Below are 18,383 nucleotides of genomic sequence, written 5' to 3' on the forward strand. Positions count from 1 at the left end.
CATCAGAAATCCTCATTCCCTCTTAAATTTGTTGCTCTATTTTCAAATGTGAGATGTCCTTGGGGGACGGTCCACCCCCTCGTCCACCAACGACTCTGCCCCGGGTACCTCGGGTACCTCGGGTACCCCGGGTACGTCAGGTACCTCCGTCCTGACCTCATTGTGTTGCGGTCGTGGACAGTGGAAGAAAACCTGCCAGATGTGTGCAGCTCGTGGTGGATGACATGTGGTCCACAGACATCGGCCGCAGACGCATTCACACTAGTGTGAGCAGACAAAACAGACACATGATATATGCACGAGGAGGAGGATGTCGCATAGTTTACTTATAGCACAGGAAGAAAAGAAAAAAAACTGCAGGTCAAGACATTCCTGTGAGATGCACCACAATATCTTCTCCGGTTGCTGCCGTCCTACAGTTCTGTTTTGGCCTCGGCTCCGGCCTGTTTCACCTCCTGCGCACATACAGACACAGCTGAGATCAGACGAGGACAGACCGATCTCTTCGTTCTCTTATGGCACAAACTTTCCACATCAGTCTTATTTATGAAAACGCAGACATTTCTTATCAATAAATTACTTCCAGACAATACAAATGCAGTTAAGTGCTTCATTCTTCGACTTCATGTGTCCTTTTTTCACCTTATGTGAACATTTGTTTGTAAAAGTCTTATAAATGCTTCTAAGGCACATCACAAAAACATTCAAGGAGGGAGATGGAAGCAATATACGGAGGCTCTAAAGTGCTTTTTTTAATCTTGTGTGCACAGGATAATAACTGGGGAGGACTTTTAACTTTATCAGCACTTCTGCTGTTTTTCAGAGACCATCACCGTATGTGTGTAACTTGCAATGACCAAATAAATGACCTGACCTGGTTATTTTTTAAGTTATTTTCGTAGAAATCTGTTCAGTTTTAGGCTTCAGTCGTTTAAACTAATGATGCAGCAGCTCTGTAGTTCAGGTACCTCATCACATCGTTTCCGCCGTTGACTTGATACGCGACATGTTTGTGGTCTGTAGGATAAACGGCGAGCGGACACATCCAGGAACATCTGGTTCTATTTCGTCCCGTCTCAGACGCCGTCACACCCAGCGGGACCTCGGTGTGATGTCACCCAGTGAATTAGTGCACGGAGGAGGTTTTTCCTGTCTGTTTGCAGCCACAGGCACGGTGACAACAAGACGCCTGTTCGCTCCTCATGTACGACTCCGGTGTGGTCCGGCCTCACGGCCACTTGTGTCTGTCCGGCTCTCAAGCATGACAAGTGTTCGTGTTTGTTTTAAACCCTCCGTGGGCGTATGTGCGCACATTAAAATCACTGAAGTTGGATGGTCGATGTTAAAAAAGTTAAAAAGGGGGACACAACAGGGTGAATGCATCGATTCATCAGTGAACCTGTGCTGCACAACACATGAATTATTATATTAATTATTATATTACTATTACTATTAGGTTTTTGCACAAATTAAACCTAAACTGTACTCACAAATATTTACACACAAACTAATTTCATTATGCATCTGTCTGCAGTTATTTTGTAATTCAAAACTGTTCCATGTAACTCGCTGATGCATTTGCATGGTTCAAATGTCTGTATTTGGGAATATTTGTACTTTCTTCCCTTCGTACTTTGACGATGTAGTATGACTTACTTACTAAGGACTTACTAATGTCGCTTGACTTCTTATGACCCATGACGTGGAGAGACGGTGACATTGTCAGTGGGATGTCCACAGTTTGACATCTGACGTTTGACATGGGCTCAAACATAAAAAAAAACATCTGACTGTGTTTGCTCAGGTACTAAATCGGTGACAAATCGGATCATTTTATCCCACTCACAGTCAGCTGAGACGCCCTCTGCTGGCTGATACAGAGAATGCAGGTTTAACATTTGTGCATTAGCTGCTCTTCTCAGAACCAGAAGTTCTATTCAACTCAAAGACAGTTTCATTGTGAAAGACTCCTGACTGATCAGTTCATCCCTCCCATCTTTCACGATGAAGTCCCCCCCACCTGCACACAAACGTGGAACATCGGTGGAACCCACCTTCAGATCCCCTCGCACGAAGGCCTGACAGAACTCCCGGACTCTCTCGGTGGACACGTCTCCCTCGGGCAGCAGCCACTTCATGTCAGAGTCGCCGTCATAGATGCCGACTCGGGGCAGGTCTTGGGACTTGAGGCCAAAGTAACCCAGAGACCTGGAGTTGGACTGGAGCGCTCCGTTGATCAGCACAAACAGGAACTTGGAGAGAGGCAGAGACAGAGATGTGTTTGATTCTTCTCCAACGGACTCAAAACCCCACAAATACTCTGCGACGAGGCCTCTCACCTTCCCCGTGAACTCTGGGGCCAGAGCCCCCAGACGCTGCTTCAGCTCGCTGAAGTCGTTGCTCCCCCTGTTGGCAAAGAGCAGGAGGTGTGTCTTCACCTCGGAGTTGAACAGACCCACTGCTGTCTGAGCGGAGAGAGGAGACACTCACAGCGGGGACGTGTTGAGGAACGAAAACAGAGTTTTCAGATGTTCAGTGAACAAGTTCAGTGTAAGTAAGTCAAGGGACCAGATCCTCCATTCTGTTCCGAAGACAAAGTCCGTAATGTCTTAAGATTTCATAAATTCAAGTTCATCGGGGCGATTCCACAACATTTTCTCAAGAATAGTCTCAAATCTTCCACATTTCTTGATTTTTCCGACTTACAAACATGCCTGCTTCGAGAATTAATATGAAATTGCAATGAATTGTGGAGAAGGAAGAGAAGAGGCCAAAAAACGTAATAACAAGAGATTATGTCCAATATTAGCTGTTAAATCTGCTAAATGTGGTTCTTGACACCAAATAAAAGAAAAATAAAGTTAATGTAGGTGAAGGGGAATCGATGAGGAGCTGAAACTATGACCTACTCGTCAAAACTTGTCTAGAATCTGTTGGAAAATATGATTTTAGAGGTTTGTCACCACAGGAATCATAAGACAAGTCAAGGTTGTCTTAAACTTGAAAAAACAAAGAACTTTTTTCAAGAATACAAATTTTCTTGAGAAAAAACAAATAAATTTGCAGAAAATATGTTCACACTTTATTATATCATTTTTTTCTCTTTTTTATTCTTAAGATTGAAGTTAAAAATGACACTAAGGAACTTTTTTCTTCGAAGGTTTGGTGAATCTGGCCCCTGGTGGCAGCCATTTTAGAGGAAACACGAGTCTGCTGTCGGCCTCGTTTAAAGCTACTGAGGAGTAGGTGGGCTAACAAGGAGGCGGAGCTAAGAGTTCTTTCTTCTCCTGCTTGCTCCGGTTCCGGGTCGCAGGTGAACGTCAGGGTACGAGACTCCAGCTCATCAGGGCCACATGAGGGACAGAAACCATTCACACTCACATCCACACCAGCAGCGTGCTTCCTTTAACGGTGAGAGGATGTCAGAGAACCTGGAGAGACCTCACGCTGAGGTTGTTGTTGTTGTGAGAGGTGACTGGGTGATGGGTGACGGGCAAAGCAGTTCTCTTCAGCGTACCGAATCACTAGAATCCGGTCATTGAAAAGATTTGTTGAAAAAAGATTCGTTAAATGAATCGTTCAGATCCGCTCACTTCCTAGAGACTCCCTAGAATCTACCGTTCCCCATCCAGTGGGAACCAGGTGAGACAGATTCATTTCACCCAGTTACATGTACGTCGGTTTGTACAGGCTAAGAAATATGAGCAAATCTACCACCAGTGGGAGGGGCCAAATCCCATTGGTTAATATGGTGGATGAATAAATCTATGATCTAATCTAATCTAAAGAGCCTTCATGCTTGGAAATCCATGAAAAATGTGAAAAAAAAAGTTTATAGGAGTTGAAGAGCCTTAGTTCTGTTGTTTGTTTGCACTATTTTCTGTTATGTAGTTTTTTGACTTGATTGTTTACATTTGTACATTTAGAATTCTTGTTTTACATTTGACTATTTGATATTTTTTTCTGTAATTTATCGTATTTTATTCTGTAATATATTTTTTTTCTACAAACGTACCGTAAACCGTGGGCAGTTGAATCACAGTACTGACGCTAAAGCTGCCTTGAACTTTGAACCTTCAGATACACTCCCAATGATTCATGTCAGTTGCTCCCGTTGATTCAGTACAGTTCATTCACCCAAAACGAATCTTGCGACCCCCACCCCACGTACCACTTGGTTGTACTCGGTGATGTATCGCACTTCGTTGACGGTGATGAAGTTCACCAGACCGTCGGCCTCTAGCTTGTCGGCCTCGGCAACGACCAGGTTCTCCTGATGGTTGTCTGCCTGGACCACACACACACGCACACACACACACACACTAACGTCAGCACACGACGGATCCTCGCGTGTGGCGCGAGCACAAATATGTGGAGAGTGACCACGTGGGGGACCTTTCTGAAAAGGGTGATGGTGTCTGAGCCGAGGCCGTACTCGGCCCTCACGTCCTTCTCGGTGCAAATGGCAGCAGGGACGGAATCCACTCGCCTCGCAGCCGCCTCCAGTCCGTCTTGTAGCACGACTGTTTTCTCCCTGAAGATCTCTTTTTTTTTCTTCAGATGTTTTTCGTCTGAGTCTGGTGTTCCATCTAAATACTTACAAAGAAACCATATTTCTATTCTCTTTCATTCCTAACTGCTCTGTTTTAACCCAGAGAGATGAGATGCTGATAGATAGAATTAAATAGGTTCATTCAAATGTTCATTCAAATAGATCCGTCTGTGTGTGTGATGACTCTGGGTGTGAAGGTGTGCTGCACTTTTGATTTACTGTTAAAGTAAATGAAAAAGATATTTTAATATCTGAGCATTCTATTCTCGTTCTTTCTTGACAGGAAATTAAATTAAATTCAAGGATTTCTGATTCCAAATTCCAGATTGCAAACGGTTTTAAAAAATATGTGTTTTTATTATAATTGAAAGACTGTCATGAATATTTTAGATGATGACATTTTTTGTTTTTTTTCCACAGTATTTTAAAATATTTTTTTACACATTTTTACATTTTGCTTCCCGTGGATCCCTGCTACCTACGTATACGTGTCAACACTCCAGTTAGAACCTGTCACACACAGCAGACATGTGTGTGCATGTGTAGAAGTCATTCATTAGTTATTCCTGTAGCTGAAGTAGACGTTAGTAGTAGTACTTTTTTTTGTTTAAGTTTCCAATCCATTCTGCTATTTTTCAGCGTATATAAAAACAGGTGTGTTGACAGGTGACCCCCTCCCCCTCCTCCCCCTCCCTCCCCCTCCTCCACCTCCTCCCCCCCCACGCTTGTTTGCGAGCGGGTTGAAGGAGTCAGGCCCACAAATCTTCCCGTGCGGAAGTATTTCCTGTCAAGCGGTGAACCACGTTCCCCCCCACAGGGACTCGGGCCAACGGGCTTGCCTCTGCGGGACCGCCGGCCGTCCTCCGTCCCTCCGGCTGCCAATAACCGCCGTGGCAGCAGTTGTACTTTTCCTTGAAATCTATTTGTGTGTTTGTCTTCATGTCCCTGCTGGTTGTAGGACGACGTCTGGACGTCAGCGTAGGTCTAATAAACCAAACCACGTTCGTCTGACCTCCAGGAATCCGATGATCACCACTTCGGCCGAGTCTATGAATTTCTCAACGGCTTTGAGGTCGGTCAGTCTGCGAAGCGAAGCGTCTGAGAAGGACAGACGCAGACACGTTACGCAAGGAGGCCGGCGACTCGTTTCTTTGTTCCAGCAGCGTCACTGTCTCAACAATACTGTAACGGGTCATTGTCGGTGGCAGAGAACTGAACGCCCTCTGGCCCCAGACAGAGATACTTACATGATGTGACAAATTAGATGAAAACTCCAGAGAGAATAAGACAGAATAAACCTGGACTGTCATTGACTGTGTACTGTGTAAATTGTCTTCTTCTTATAATGATTATAACCGACCCCAGAACAAATTTAACAACAACAAGTACTGTTTTGTATGTAGTGTATGTAGTTTTTACAGAACACACACCAATAATGGATTTGTAGAAAGGAGCGAACACAGACAACAAAGTCAATGTCCATTCCAGAAAAGCTGCGTTTCATCATCTTTCATGGAAACACGCTGCCCACGTGAGTTCTTTAGGATTCATCCCGAGTGTTTGTCTAAGATCGGAGTGAATACATTTACCTTTTTCTGTGGCGATGACCGACGCCGCCAGCAGGGAGACAAGCACACCGATCAGCATGGTGTTTCCCGTGGAGTTCATTCACGATCCGGCAGGCAGAGAAGCGGTGAACCGAGTGAAAGGACTTTGCAGTGGCGTGTCCCTGTCCTGGAGCCCCCACCTGTGACTGGAGGCCTGATGGGAACCGGCCAGGTGTCTGATAAGTCACGTTGGAGTACGTGGCGCTGCAGGAAGAAATGACCTCAGCTTCACGGCATCAGTCACCTCAGCTTCAGTTTCCTTCTACACATTTGGGTTGGTGGGCTGCTGTGAGCGTCCTGACTTTTAGTACTACAAAGTCATGTTTTGACGTACGCGTTATTCGTGTTTGGTCACCCAGAGAGCATCATCTTGGCAAGACGGGAACCTGTACCTCCAGAGACTTCCCCAGATGTTCTACTACTTTGGGTAAAATGGGCATATCACATTACATTCACATAACACATGTAGGAAAGTCTCCGAGCACATTTCCATCAGAGATCGTCAGGTAATAGACCCATCCGACGGAGTCTAGAGGGGTTTAATAGAATCTTTATTTTATGATATTGGGTAAACTTCCCTGCAGTTTCCATATTTAGTTGACGTTAACCCGCTGCAGCCATGAGCCCGTTAAAGATAATAGACTCCAAATGTGAGCAAAGACACATGAAGCATTTGTTCAACCGATTAATGTCAGTTACTGTTTATTAAAAATCCGTTTTTTTGTCTTTCATAGTTCACTCAGAAATGTAGAATGCTATAAATATATCTTTTGGATGTACGTTGTGGTTTTGGTGTTCGTTTCGCCCCGCTGCAGCTGGGATGTGAATTTCCTTTGGGACTGGTGAGTTCCCTCCCTGGCTCCGATGGGGTCTTGTGCTGTGTTACATAAATGGGATGCGTGCCGGCAGCTCGGCTGGATAAATGTGCTCGTGTGCTGTAAATAGCGGCAGAGCAGATCTGTGCTACCAGAGGACAATAGATTAACCGGGCAGCAGTTCAGTGCTCACAAACCACACGAGCAAACATCCTCTGCCAACGACTGTACAAAAGACCTGGAAGGACGAGTCCAAGTCAAGCCAGTGCTGCATGGCCTCCAACTTGCAGTCGGTCCAATGGCCAGCAGGGGGCGACCTCACTGGTTTTTAAGGAAGTTGTGTATTTCTTCTACCATTTATTGTGTGACTGAGGTCAAGACACACTTTCATTGCATCCGTGTACAACTGACAAATGCAACAATTCAGTTCAAGGACGATTCAAAGTCCTTTTTAGAGGAATGTGACATTCATCTCATGACTTGAATCCAGTCGACACGTTCATCACAGTTGTTCTTGTTCTGAACTGATGAAAAAAAAAAACCTGATATTTGCCAAAAATGATCGTTCCTGGTTCGACAGTAGTCATTGATTGTCATTATAGGACAAGTTATACAACAAAATTGAAGTAGTACAATGCATGAGATTGCATGAGTTACATTTGAGTTCACTTGGTTTGTTTTTTTACATCCTCAAGGAAATAATCACAGTTTTCACGATTATTTATAATTTAGAGGGAAATAAGGATACTTTTCCCCCCAGTTTTTCATTTTTCTGTCAAAATTTGCTCAGCCTCTGGAAACATTTATATATTTTTGGGAATAGAAAATATTATTCACAGACCGTCCATGTGTGAGAGGATCAGTGGACTGAACTAGAATATTTGACAAACCACCATCACCCCCTCAACCCTGATGAATCATTCTTTCTTCATTTCTTTCTTTCCTTCCCACAGACCTCCGCAATCTCACCTCCCTGCCCCCCCTCCACCACACACACATCAGTTTCAGATTTCATTATTGCTGTTATTTTATTGTTGTCCATGAGTGTCCTCAAAGGCGCGTTTAAATAAAATGTAATAACATTATTATTATTATTATTTATGTAGCCATAGTCAACTTGTTTGATTAAAAAAAATCGGGGTCATTTCCCATACGACGACGATGAATCCCGACATCCCTCCGACTGACAGTGAAACAAACAAACAAACGCGTTCAAACATTTGTTCAACTAATTATGTCAATTTAACTGTTTTGTATAAAGAGTCAGTTTAAAATTGTCCGTTTTATTGTCTGATATTTTACTCAGAAATTCCAAACACTTCAAACTGGAAAGGAATGCGCTAAAAATCACTGTCAAGTCGCTTCAACCACAAAAACAAAGAAAAACCAGACGCATGCATGAAAATACCACGACGGCCTCTTGAGGACCAGCTGACAGCCAGCGTGTCGCTCTGAACTCGGTCAACTCGTCCAGACCCGGAGCACCAGAAAGTTAATCATCAAGAAAAAAAAAACAAAAAACAGAAAGAAACTTCAATGCGACTCATCGAGCGCCGCTATCAGACTGAAGAAGGTTCCGGTGGGCGCGGCGACAAACAGAACACGTGACGTCAGGTGTGAAGACGTTGTCGTCAGTCGGGGACAGAAACACGTTGGTCAACGGGGGGACGTATTTAAGCGGCTGCTGGCGTTCCTCCCGTCTCACGTGTCTTAAAGTAGGAAACACTAATACTGAAAATCAGGCCCAAGACTTCTGACGCCGGCGAACCTTTATTTTGTTGTTCTTTTTCTAGCTCGGTCATTGTCTTTTAATTGTCTTTTGTTCTGATCCCTGTCGCCGTGAAGCGCTCTGGGCTGCAGGTCCGTGTGGACAGTGGACGGTGGATGCCGTGAACCCAGCTGAACCTCCTGAGGATGGAGAGCGTCTTTGACCGCCATGACAGCGCTGGCACAGAGCGCTTTGCCATGTGAAGTTGGTATTTAAAGTTCTCCAGACACCCGTCGGCCAGACGGGACGTATGAGGAGGATCCAGACGAGGACGGGGAGAATGTAAAACGCTGCTTTCAGTCGTGTCCGGACTCAGACCAGAGTAAAGATGATAAAACGCACATGTCACTCATGGAGACATTCAAAACAGTCAGTGTGTCTGTGAGTTCTTCTCTTTTATTCCTCTTGTGAACATAGTGCATTTTATTTGTATTGACCTTATTTAGATGTGCACACCATTATTTTATTCATACTTTTATTTAATGCTTATTGTTTACACAAAGTTCTTTTAAGTTCTTCAGTTCTTTTACCTCTTTGTTCTTTTCTATAAGTGGAGCTGGTGGAATGAGGGAGTTTCCCTCTGGGACGAATAACGTTCTTCAGATTCTTTTCACTCAAGTTAGCGTGGAGCTCATGAATGGTTATTAAACTATAGAACTAAACTGCTCTCCTGGTTAATTATTTCTAATAAAAAATGAAAATAAAATGTAATGTCATGTTCTCATCCTTGCTGTGCGTGCACACACACACACACACACACACACTGACGTGAGCTGCAGCCGATGAGTCAGACGTGATGCGTCTGCGTCGATGAAGAGCAGACAGAGACGTGAACAGAGGTGTGACGTAACGCCGGTAAACCTCCGATTACTGGTATTTAGGCCGCAGGCAGGTCGGAGCTGTCAGCGCGTCTCAAACGTCACTTACACAACTTTTAACCCCGTTAGGCTCCGACACGCTGCTGCAAAGTCACGTGTCATTTGTTCAGAACCTTCCTTGAAGTCGTGTACTTTCACTCCAAAAAAGTTGTTTTGAAAATGATAATGATGACAATGATGATAACGATTTTATCTTTGAATTAGTTGGATTTTTTTTTTTGGTCTTAACTTGTTGGTCCCTTCTCATTGCACCAGTTTGTTCGGTCGCACAACTTCTATATGACTCACGTCAGTGAAGGTGACAGACCCACAAAACATCCAATGGGCTCCAGAGGTTGTGTTAAATTGCATTTTAATGTCAGAGCAGTGTCTAAATGGGTGTGTACAGTATTAGTATTAGTATTTTACACTAATAATGGTCTGAGGATGAACCATGTGGGTTTTCATTTGAAATGTGGGAAATGACATCATCTGACCACCGACAGAGTGGAACCGTTCAGACCGGTGAAACACCACAAACCGACAAACTGAGCGCTGACGTTCTCTGACACAGGAAGAAGAAGAACAAAAAAAGCCCCTTTAAACCCGAACTCGTCCACGGAACCTGACGGACAGATAAAGACGAGCTCGGACCCGTATGGACGCCTTCCAACCCGATTACAGCCTCTAAGCTGGTTTGTGAGCGACAACACTGACACGGTTGAAACGCAACGCTCCCAAATCCCCACAGAAAGTTCATGTTTGGGCCCCCGCTGGGGGGGGACGCAGTGATTGTTCACATGTGAACAGTGACAGTGACCTTCACGTCAAGGACAAAGGCTCCGGCGACGTGTCTGTGTGGAAAACAGGAGCAAACACATGTGCGTGTGTCAAATCTTTTATTGTGTGTTTTTGGACCCGCTGCCACATTTGTCGGTCTAACACTTCCTGGAGGATGGATTCACTAATACACAAAAGAAACATGTGCACGCAGAATCAGCAGCTTTGAGTCAAAGAGGAGGTGGGTGGATGGGTGGGGGGGGGCGCACGAGGGGTTAGAAAGGGATGGAGAGGCGCGGGCGAGTAAAGTGCAGGAGACAAGAGAGAAAAAACCTCAAAATCATCAATGGCCGCCTTCTTCCTTGACACACACACACACTCACACACACACACACACACACACACACACAAGGTGCAAACGTGGCAAAAGGCAGAGGGGGAGTGTGGGGTGGGGGGGGTTCTAGACGATTCCGTATTTGGCCAGGTCGCTGAGCTCCATGTCCCCGAAGGCCTCCCATGGGCAGACCACGGTGATGTCGGTGCCCAGACCCTCCATGCCGGGGATGTCGTCCCCGAATCTGAAACACAGGACGCAGAGCGGTGACAGGCACAGCACACACACGCAGCAGCAGACGACACACCGACGGGGACTCACCCCTTCTGGCCCGGTTTGGGGGCCTTGCTCTTGAATGTGCGGGTGGTCCTCTGCTTGAACTTGGGAGGAGCCTTCTTGTCGGCGGGGGCTGCGACGGCGACGTCTGCCATTGTTCTGTCGGTTACTGAAGAGGTAAGAACACAGGTGAGCGCGTCGATGCGTCCGTCACAGACCCTCTGACGACGACGTCACATCCAGCCCCGACTTACCTGCGGCTGAGGGCTCAGGTCGTTCCTCTGTCTGATGAGCAGCAGCGTCTCGGTCCTGGGGTGTTTCCCACCCTGCGTGTCTTTATAAAGAGGCCTAATCCGCTCTGAGTTAACTCGTTGTCCATGTGCCAGCTCGACCTGACCCCCTCTGCACGCGCACCCGCAAATAGATGTGAACAGAGGTAATGAGATATAAATACACCCCGTGTTCTCAGTCAAACTGTAACTTAGAAAATACTAGAACAGTGGTTGGAGTTTAGCTCCACGCCCAAAAAATACATCCAAAACATTTAGATCAATATTTTAATTCTATTTATTATATAACAGAGAACTTGAAAGTCACTGAGGATTTTTAGGACAATTTATGTACATTGTGGTGAATATGTATATATTTTTTAATTTCTATTTTATTTTATGTTTTCAACTTTTTAAAGTTGTCACATCAAATCCCATTGACTTAGTAGTGAAGTACACACGCATTGTGACATTTCAAATGTGTCTTTTTGGGATTTCAGGCAATTTAAGACGACAAAGTTCCAATAGTTGTACTGAAGATGCATTAAAATTGAAACTAAAAAATATGAAAAGAACCTTGTGTCCTTGTAGGATCGTAGAGAGCAGAAGTCGGATTTGAAATCTGTTGGACAGATTTGGACAAAGAAGGAGAACGTGTACTCCAGGTGAAGGAAGTATCAGTGTAAGTTTTCTTATTTGCAAACAAACGTCTGTGACATCATGAGTCAGTGACATCGAAGCTGTGATGTAAGTTCAGACCCGCTGAGATCAACTCAGATCATCGCTCACGGAGACAAATAAAGAACCTGAACCAGGCAGCGACTAATCCCCCCCCCCCCACACACACACACACACACCCAACACGGATCGAGAGAGAGAGAGAGATTTTTACAAAACGGATCGAGAGAGAGAGAGAGATTTTTACAAAAGCACTTTATTTACATATTTATAGTTTTACATAAAACTCTATTAAAAGCCCCCCCAAACAGGGACAGGACACCCACAGGTGCTCCCCTGTCTCCGGGAGGTCAGCCAGCCGTTTTTCACCAGGACCCCCCCAGCTGCCTTTGGGGGACCAGTCTGAGGCAAAAAAACCCCTGTCCACCCTGAGCCAGCTCAAATAGAAGTGGGGGGGCAGAGATACACACACACACACACACACACACACACACACACACACACACACACACACAGTTATCAGGGGACAAGACGTCTTTTGTCTTTTAAAGGAGAAAAATTCACGACAATATGAAGCCATAAATGGTTCCTGTGAAAGGCAAATACCCCCCAGTAAACAAACAACATACATAATCAAACAACCCCCGCCCCCCCAGAACAGTAACAATTGTTTCATGTAATAGACTAGATGTGTGTTAATCGACATGTTCTGTGTTGATTGTGTTCTTCAGTGATCTTCAGTACAACGAGCCACTGTTGGTGTTTTAAACTGGATAAACTCTACGTCTTCTTGTTGTTTATCATTTGTTTACCATTTGTTTACCATTTGTGCTGTTGCACTTTTGTTTAACCGTCCATGAAGGAATTAGCGCCTGAAACAGCTTGTTTTCTCTCTAAATAGCTGCGGTTTTTACTTATGTAAGAGCCACAAACACGCTGTCCTGACACAACATGAACCCCCTCCTCTTAATCTACTCAGAGGGCTGCTGATGACCTGGGGGGGCGGGGGGGGATTAACGGGGGGGGAGATATAAGAAGAGAGTGGGACAAGAGCCAGAAAGACACATCGGCAGCAGAGGAGCATCAGCTGAGTGACCTGCAGCACCCACAGGTGAGGAACCATCTCATGCACATTCATGAAGGACTGTTGGAGCTCACCAACCTTCCGGACTTTTCTATACCACTGACGCAGGAAGTAGTTATTGATAGAAATGATGTTGATTATTATTGGGTGTAGTATGTTCACGTAATTCTGCTGGTTTTTTTTGTCTTTCACATTATTGTAAATAGCTGGAAAAAAATGTATATTAAGAAACATTAAAACAAGTAGGAAGAAATGAGTGAACGCAAAATGACTATCAAAGTGAATATCTATACTTATTAAATATAATATACACTGATTCTAGGACTAAATAAACTACAGATTTTTATATTTTTACACTCAGGATGCTTTGAGGGAAAGTACTTGAGACCAAGGAAGAGAGAAAATATGTTGAGCGACCGTCTCACAGGGACGTTTTAAAGGGCCACGTTTACATGCACCAGCTGTGGGACGGAACAGATTTATGATGAACTGCAGGGCCGTACGTACAATGTATGTGGGTGGGTTTGGAAGGGGCACCACTGCAAAAAGAATTATCAGTGAATGTAATCGTCACAGCTAACTAATCAGTAATAATCAGGAACGTCACACTATTGGACATGGTCATACAACGTGTGTACGTTTTTGTAAAATTTTCCGATCACGTTCCACTGCAAGGTTATAGTCACTGCAGTTTGAATAACTTGTAACTTGTAAACTGGATTCATATCCACGTTAACACTTGTGTCCCAGTGCTGTTCTGGCGTTTACAAACAGAAGCGGTAGAACCGTGTCCGTTAGAGAGCAGAGTCATGAAACTGTTTACTCTCAGCCTGATTCAGTCGCGTCTCTAAAGTCCTTTGAGAGGTCAGGAGGTCGTCGGATTACAAGGGATTGTTCATTAGTTGTTCAGCACAAACTGTGGAATTAGGTGAAGTGAGCGCCGTGCCGCTCTCACCTCTAATCTTTAAAGCCACGGTGTAAAAATAAGACTTAAGACGGACTTAAAAGCTGAGGTATGACGCTTTAAGTCTATGTTTGGCCCCAAAACCCCCCCTGACTCAACTGTGACTCAACCGACTTGACGCGCTGTTTTACAGAAATCCAAAATGGCAGACGCGGCCGTCGCAGCACCCGCCGACAAGAAGGCGCCACCAAAGTTCAAGCAGAGGGCCGCTCGCACCTTCAAGAGCAAAGCCCCCAAACCCGGCCAGAAGGGGTGAGCTGGGCTTCGCCACCGAGCGTCGGTTGTAGCTTCACACTCCGGCAGCTGGTTGACGTGTGTTTGTCCGTCAGATTCGGGGACGACATCCCCGGCATGGAGGGTCTGGGCACCGACATCACCGTGGTCTGCCCATGGGAGGCCTTCGGGGACATGGAGCTCAGCGACCTGGCCAAATACGGAATCGTCTAGAACCCCCCGCGTGGCTTCGCCGGCATTGATATACCTCTGAACGTCCCTGCCCTCCGGCCCCCCAACGCCACCCCCCTCACCACCGCCTCTTGGTCCCATCCTTAACTACCTGAACCCATGTCCGTTGTGTTAGGTCGAGGTGGATTCTGGGTAATAATTGTGCAGAAATATCGTTCAACTGGATTGAAAATGTATAAATTGATATATTATGATTTATAAATGCTTCTCTGAGTCTTTGCCCCCCCCCCCTCCCCCCCACACACAAACCCTCTCTCTATTACAGACGTGTTGTTAACAGGTCTGTAACAGGTCGCGTCCTCTGTCCTGTCCTCTCCCGCCCCCCCCCCCCCCCCCCCCCCCCCCCTCACTGGAGCTAATCCTTCTTAATGTACAGCTATTTAACAGAGATTTTTATTTTTATGAAAATAAAGTATTCTTGCACATTGTAACTGGGAGTCACAGTTGAGTAGAACTGTCAATAAATAGATTCCAGAAAAATAAAATGGAGTGATTTTTGAGTGACTGAACTTCACAAAATCAAATCTGTCGCATGTTGTTATAATAATAATAATAATAATAATAATAATAATAATAATAATAATAATAATAATAATAATAATAATAATAATAATAATAATAATATTGTTATTATTATCATTATTATATGGAATTAAATGAAATTATTATTTTGTGTAATTACATTATTTTTTACACCACACATTATATGATAAATGATACTTTTGCCGACAAGTTCTAAGATGTCATCGTACCTTTCAAAAACAACAGACCAGTTTCAGAACCGAACAGAAGGAACAAAGATTCAAAGTGAGGAAAACCAGGTGATGGAACAAAATGAGCAGGGAAATGTTTTCCTCTTGTTCGGTCGTATTGACTTTTTTTAGGAAATAAATAGATAAACAAGAACATGATGGATGAATGCAGCTCTGTCTCGTGAAGGCAGCAATGGTCACAGCAAAGGAATGTGTTTTGTTTTTGCTGCCCCCATGTGGACAACCCTGGCTGGTGCTGAAATGATTGGTGAACTTGATGGGATTAGACTTTTAATTTGAAATACAAATTTAATTGTAAATAAAAGCGTCTTGTTCTGTCATTGGCTGTTGCTCCGTTCTCAAAACTTCCAGAATATCGTTATTGTTGTGATTTGATTGATTGGACCGGAAGAGTTCTAGACTCAGATGATCGGGGGCGTCGGCAGACACTCACACCGACTCATCACACTGCTTCACCGGTGACTGATGAGGATCGGGGCGGGGGGCGGTGAGGGGGGGCGGTGGTGAAGATGAGCTGTCTGTTGACTGTTTCAAAAGGAAACAAGAGAAATAACCCCCCCGTGACTGTGTGGGTTTCTCTCTGGGTTCTCCGGTTTCCTCCGCCTCCACAACATGCTGAGATTGGTGACACTAATGGAACAGACAGGGGGCCGTCCTCTGATTGGTCCTCACTGAGAGGGGGCCGTCCTCTGATTGGTCCCTACTGACAGGGGGCCGTCCTCTGATCGGTCCTCACTGACAGGGGGCCGTCCTCCGATCGGTCCCTACTGACAGGGGGCCGTCCTCCGATCGGTCCTCACTGACAGGGGGCCGTCCTCCGATCGGTCCTCACTGACAGGGGGCCGTCCTCCGATCGGTCCCTACTGACAGGGGGCCGTCCTCCGATCGGTCCCTACTGACAGGGGGGCCGTCCTCCGGTCGGTCCTCACTGACAGGGGGCCGTCCTCCGGTCGGTCCTCACTGACAGGGGGCCGTCCTCCGATCGGTCCCTACTGACAGGGGGCCGTCCTCCGGTCGGTCCTCACTGACAGGGGGCCGTCCTCCGATCGGTCCCTACTGACGGGGGGGCCGTCCTCCGGTCGGTCCTCACTGACGGGGGGCCGTCCTCCGATCGGTCCCCTACTGACGGGGGGCCGTCCTCCGATCGGTCCTCACTGACGGGGGGCCGTCCTCCGATCGGTCCCTACTGACGGGGGGCCGTCCTCCGGTCGGTCCTCACTGACGGGGGGCCGTCCTCCGTTCGGTCCTCACTGACGGGGGGCCGTCCTCCGGTCGGTCCTCACTGACGGGGGGCCGTCCTCCGGTCGGTCCTCACTGACGGGGGGGCCGTCCTCCGATCGGTCCCTACTGACGGGGGGCCGTCCTCCGGTCGGTCCTCACTGACGGGGGGCCGTCCTCCGGTCGGTCCTCACTGACGGGGGGCCGTCCTCCGATCGGTCCCTACTGACGGGGGGCCGTCCTCCGGTCGGTCCTCACTGACGGGGGGCCGTCCTCCGTTCGGTCCCCACTGACGGGGGGCCGTCCTCCGGTCGGTCCTCACTGACGGGGGGGCCGTCCTCCGATCGGTCCCCACTGACGGGGGGGCCGTCCTCCGATCGGTCCTCACTGACGGGGGGCCGTCCTCCGGTCGGTCCTCACTGACAGGGGGCCGTCCTCCGATCGGTCCCTACTGACGGGGGGCCGTCCTCCGGTCGGTCCCTACTGACAGGGGGCCGTCCTCCGATCGGTCCCTACTGACGGGGGGCCGTCCTCCGATCGGTCCTCACTGACGGGGGGCCGTCCTCCGGTCGGTCCTCACTGACAGGGGGCCGTCCTCCGATCGGTCCCTACTGACGGGGGGGCCGTCCTCCGATCGGTCCCTACTGACAGAGGGCCGTCCTCCGATCGGTCCCTACTGACAGGGGGCCGTCCTCCGATCGGTCCTCACTGACAGGGGGCCGTCCTCCGATCGGTCCTCACTGACAGGGGGCCGTCCTCCGGTCGGTCCCTACTGACATGGGGCCGTCCTCCGGTCGGTCCCTACTGACAGGGGGCCGTCCTCCGATCGGTCCCTACTGACAGGGGGCCGTCCTCCGATCGGTCCTCACTGACAGGGGGCCGTCCTCTGATCGGTCCTCACTGACGGGGGGCCGTCCTCCGATCGGTCCCTACTGACGGGGGGCCGTCCTCCGGTCGGTCCTCACTGACAGGGGGCCGTCCTCCGATCGGTCCCTACTGACAGGGGGCCGTCCTCCGGTCGGTCCTTACTGACAGGGGCCGTCCTCCGGTCGGTCCTCACTGACAGGGGGCCGTCCTCCGATCGGTCCCTACTGACAGGGGGCCGTCCTCCGATCGGTCCTCACTGACAGGGGGCCGTCCTCCGATCGGTCCCTACTGACGGGGGGCCGTCCTCCGGTCGGTCCCTACTGACATGGGGCCGTCCTCCGGTCGGTCCTTACTGACAGGGGGCCGTCCTCCGGTCGGTCCTCACTGACAGGGGGCCGTCTCCCCCTTCTCCAGGCGTCTACCAACAGTTCTACCGGTGACAGTGATCCAGTTCTTTATTCCTCGTCACGTTCACATTGAACATGTGTCAAACACGCCGTGGTCTGTTAATGAGGAACAGACATTTTGATTCGAGTCACTTTTAGGAACACATCTACGGACTGGGTCCTGCTCCGTCTCTTTTCTCTTGCTGCCTGTTACAAACCTGCACAGACAGTCACACCTTCTCCATCTCCTCCATGTTCTACGTTGCTCATGTGTTCATGTCAGCTGGCGCGGTGACGTCACTGAATGGTACCGGCGCTGGAAGCATCATTTGCCTGTCGGTGTGAATGTGAGTGTGAATGGTTGTGTGTCCTTCAGCTGGTGGCTGGTCCACGTCGAACCCTGACGTTCACCCGGTGACATCTGGGATCCGATCCACAACAACCGGAGCAAGAAGGAGAAGATGAACGGAGCCAAACAAACCCACAACAGGGATGTAAACGAGTTTTATGCGGAAGCATCCTGATAAAATCTCATTGTTTCATGGCGGAAAGAAAACGAGGTGAGAGTTTGATCACAACAAAACATTTTATATAAAACATTTTATATGCACATTCAATAACAAAACAAACAAAACCAATGGCAGTCAAGGGGGTAAAGACATTACCGGGTGGGGTGGTGGTGGTGGTGGT

At 47.5% G+C, this 18,383-nt stretch overlaps 3 protein-coding genes across 3 annotated transcripts; 1 reads left to right on the forward strand and 2 right to left on the reverse strand.

The window, feature by feature from the left end:
- Positions 1 to 413: 413 nt before the first annotated feature.
- Positions 414 to 6,199, reverse strand: ERP27 (endoplasmic reticulum protein 27). Its single transcript, XM_078622252.1, has 7 exons — positions 6,142 to 6,199; positions 5,565 to 5,650; positions 4,396 to 4,542; positions 4,172 to 4,288; positions 2,340 to 2,465; positions 2,055 to 2,252; positions 414 to 455 (listed from the first exon to the last, which is right to left on the reverse strand). The coding sequence occupies exons 1-7, from the start codon at positions 6,197 to 6,199 to the stop codon at positions 414 to 416; spliced, it is 774 nt and encodes a 257-aa protein (XP_078478378.1).
- Positions 6,200 to 10,839: 4,640 nt separating this feature from the next.
- LOC144739285 (retinal cone rhodopsin-sensitive cGMP 3',5'-cyclic phosphodiesterase subunit gamma-like) lies at positions 10,840 to 11,144 on the reverse strand. The gene is made up of 2 exons (XM_078622255.1): positions 11,035 to 11,144; positions 10,840 to 10,957 (listed from the first exon to the last, which is right to left on the reverse strand). Exons 1-2 carry the CDS (start codon positions 11,142 to 11,144, stop codon positions 10,840 to 10,842), a joined length of 228 nt encoding a protein of 75 aa, XP_078478381.1.
- Positions 11,145 to 14,126: 2,982 nt separating this feature from the next.
- LOC144739284 (retinal cone rhodopsin-sensitive cGMP 3',5'-cyclic phosphodiesterase subunit gamma-like) lies at positions 14,127 to 14,431 on the forward strand. The gene is made up of 2 exons (XM_078622254.1): positions 14,127 to 14,236; positions 14,314 to 14,431. The coding sequence occupies exons 1-2, from the start codon at positions 14,127 to 14,129 to the stop codon at positions 14,429 to 14,431; spliced, it is 228 nt and encodes a 75-aa protein (XP_078478380.1).
- Positions 14,432 to 18,383: the final 3,952 nt, after the last annotated feature.

Source organism: Lampetra planeri, unplaced genomic scaffold, assembly GCF_965212315.1.
Source record: "Lampetra planeri unplaced genomic scaffold, kcLamPlan1.2.h2 scaffold_1408, whole genome shotgun sequence".
NCBI classification, from domain to species: Eukaryota; Metazoa; Chordata; class Hyperoartia; order Petromyzontiformes; family Petromyzontidae; genus Lampetra; species Lampetra planeri.

What these genes read in the sequence shown, in the direction of transcription:
- LOC144739284 (XM_078622254.1), top strand. Translation starts at nt 14,127, where the DNA reads ATGGCAGACGCGGCCGTCGCAGCACCCGCCGACAAGAAGGCGCCACCA. An exon ending in CCCAAACCCGGCCAGAAGGG is followed by an intron (nt 14,237 to 14,313) that starts GTGAGCTGGGCT and finishes TTTGTCCGTCAG; the next exon opens with ATTCGGGGACGACATCCCCG.
- ERP27 (XM_078622252.1), bottom strand. Translation starts at nt 6,199, where the DNA reads ATGCTGATCGGTGTGCTTGTCTCCCTGCTGGCGGCGTCGGTCATCGCC. An exon ending in CCATCACCCTTTTCAGAAAG is followed by an intron (nt 4,289 to 4,395) that starts GTCCCCCACGTG and finishes TGTGTGGTCCAG; the next exon opens with GCAGACAACCATCAGGAGAA. An exon ending in TCACCGAGTACAACCAAGTG is followed by an intron (nt 2,466 to 4,171) that starts GTACGTGGGGTG and finishes CTCTCCGCTCAG; the next exon opens with ACAGCAGTGGGTCTGTTCAA.
- LOC144739285 (XM_078622255.1), bottom strand. Translation starts at nt 11,144, where the DNA reads ATGGCAGACGTCGCCGTCGCAGCCCCCGCCGACAAGAAGGCTCCTCCC. An exon ending in CCCAAACCGGGCCAGAAGGG is followed by an intron (nt 10,958 to 11,034) that starts GTGAGTCCCCGT and finishes CCTGTGTTTCAG; the next exon opens with ATTCGGGGACGACATCCCCG.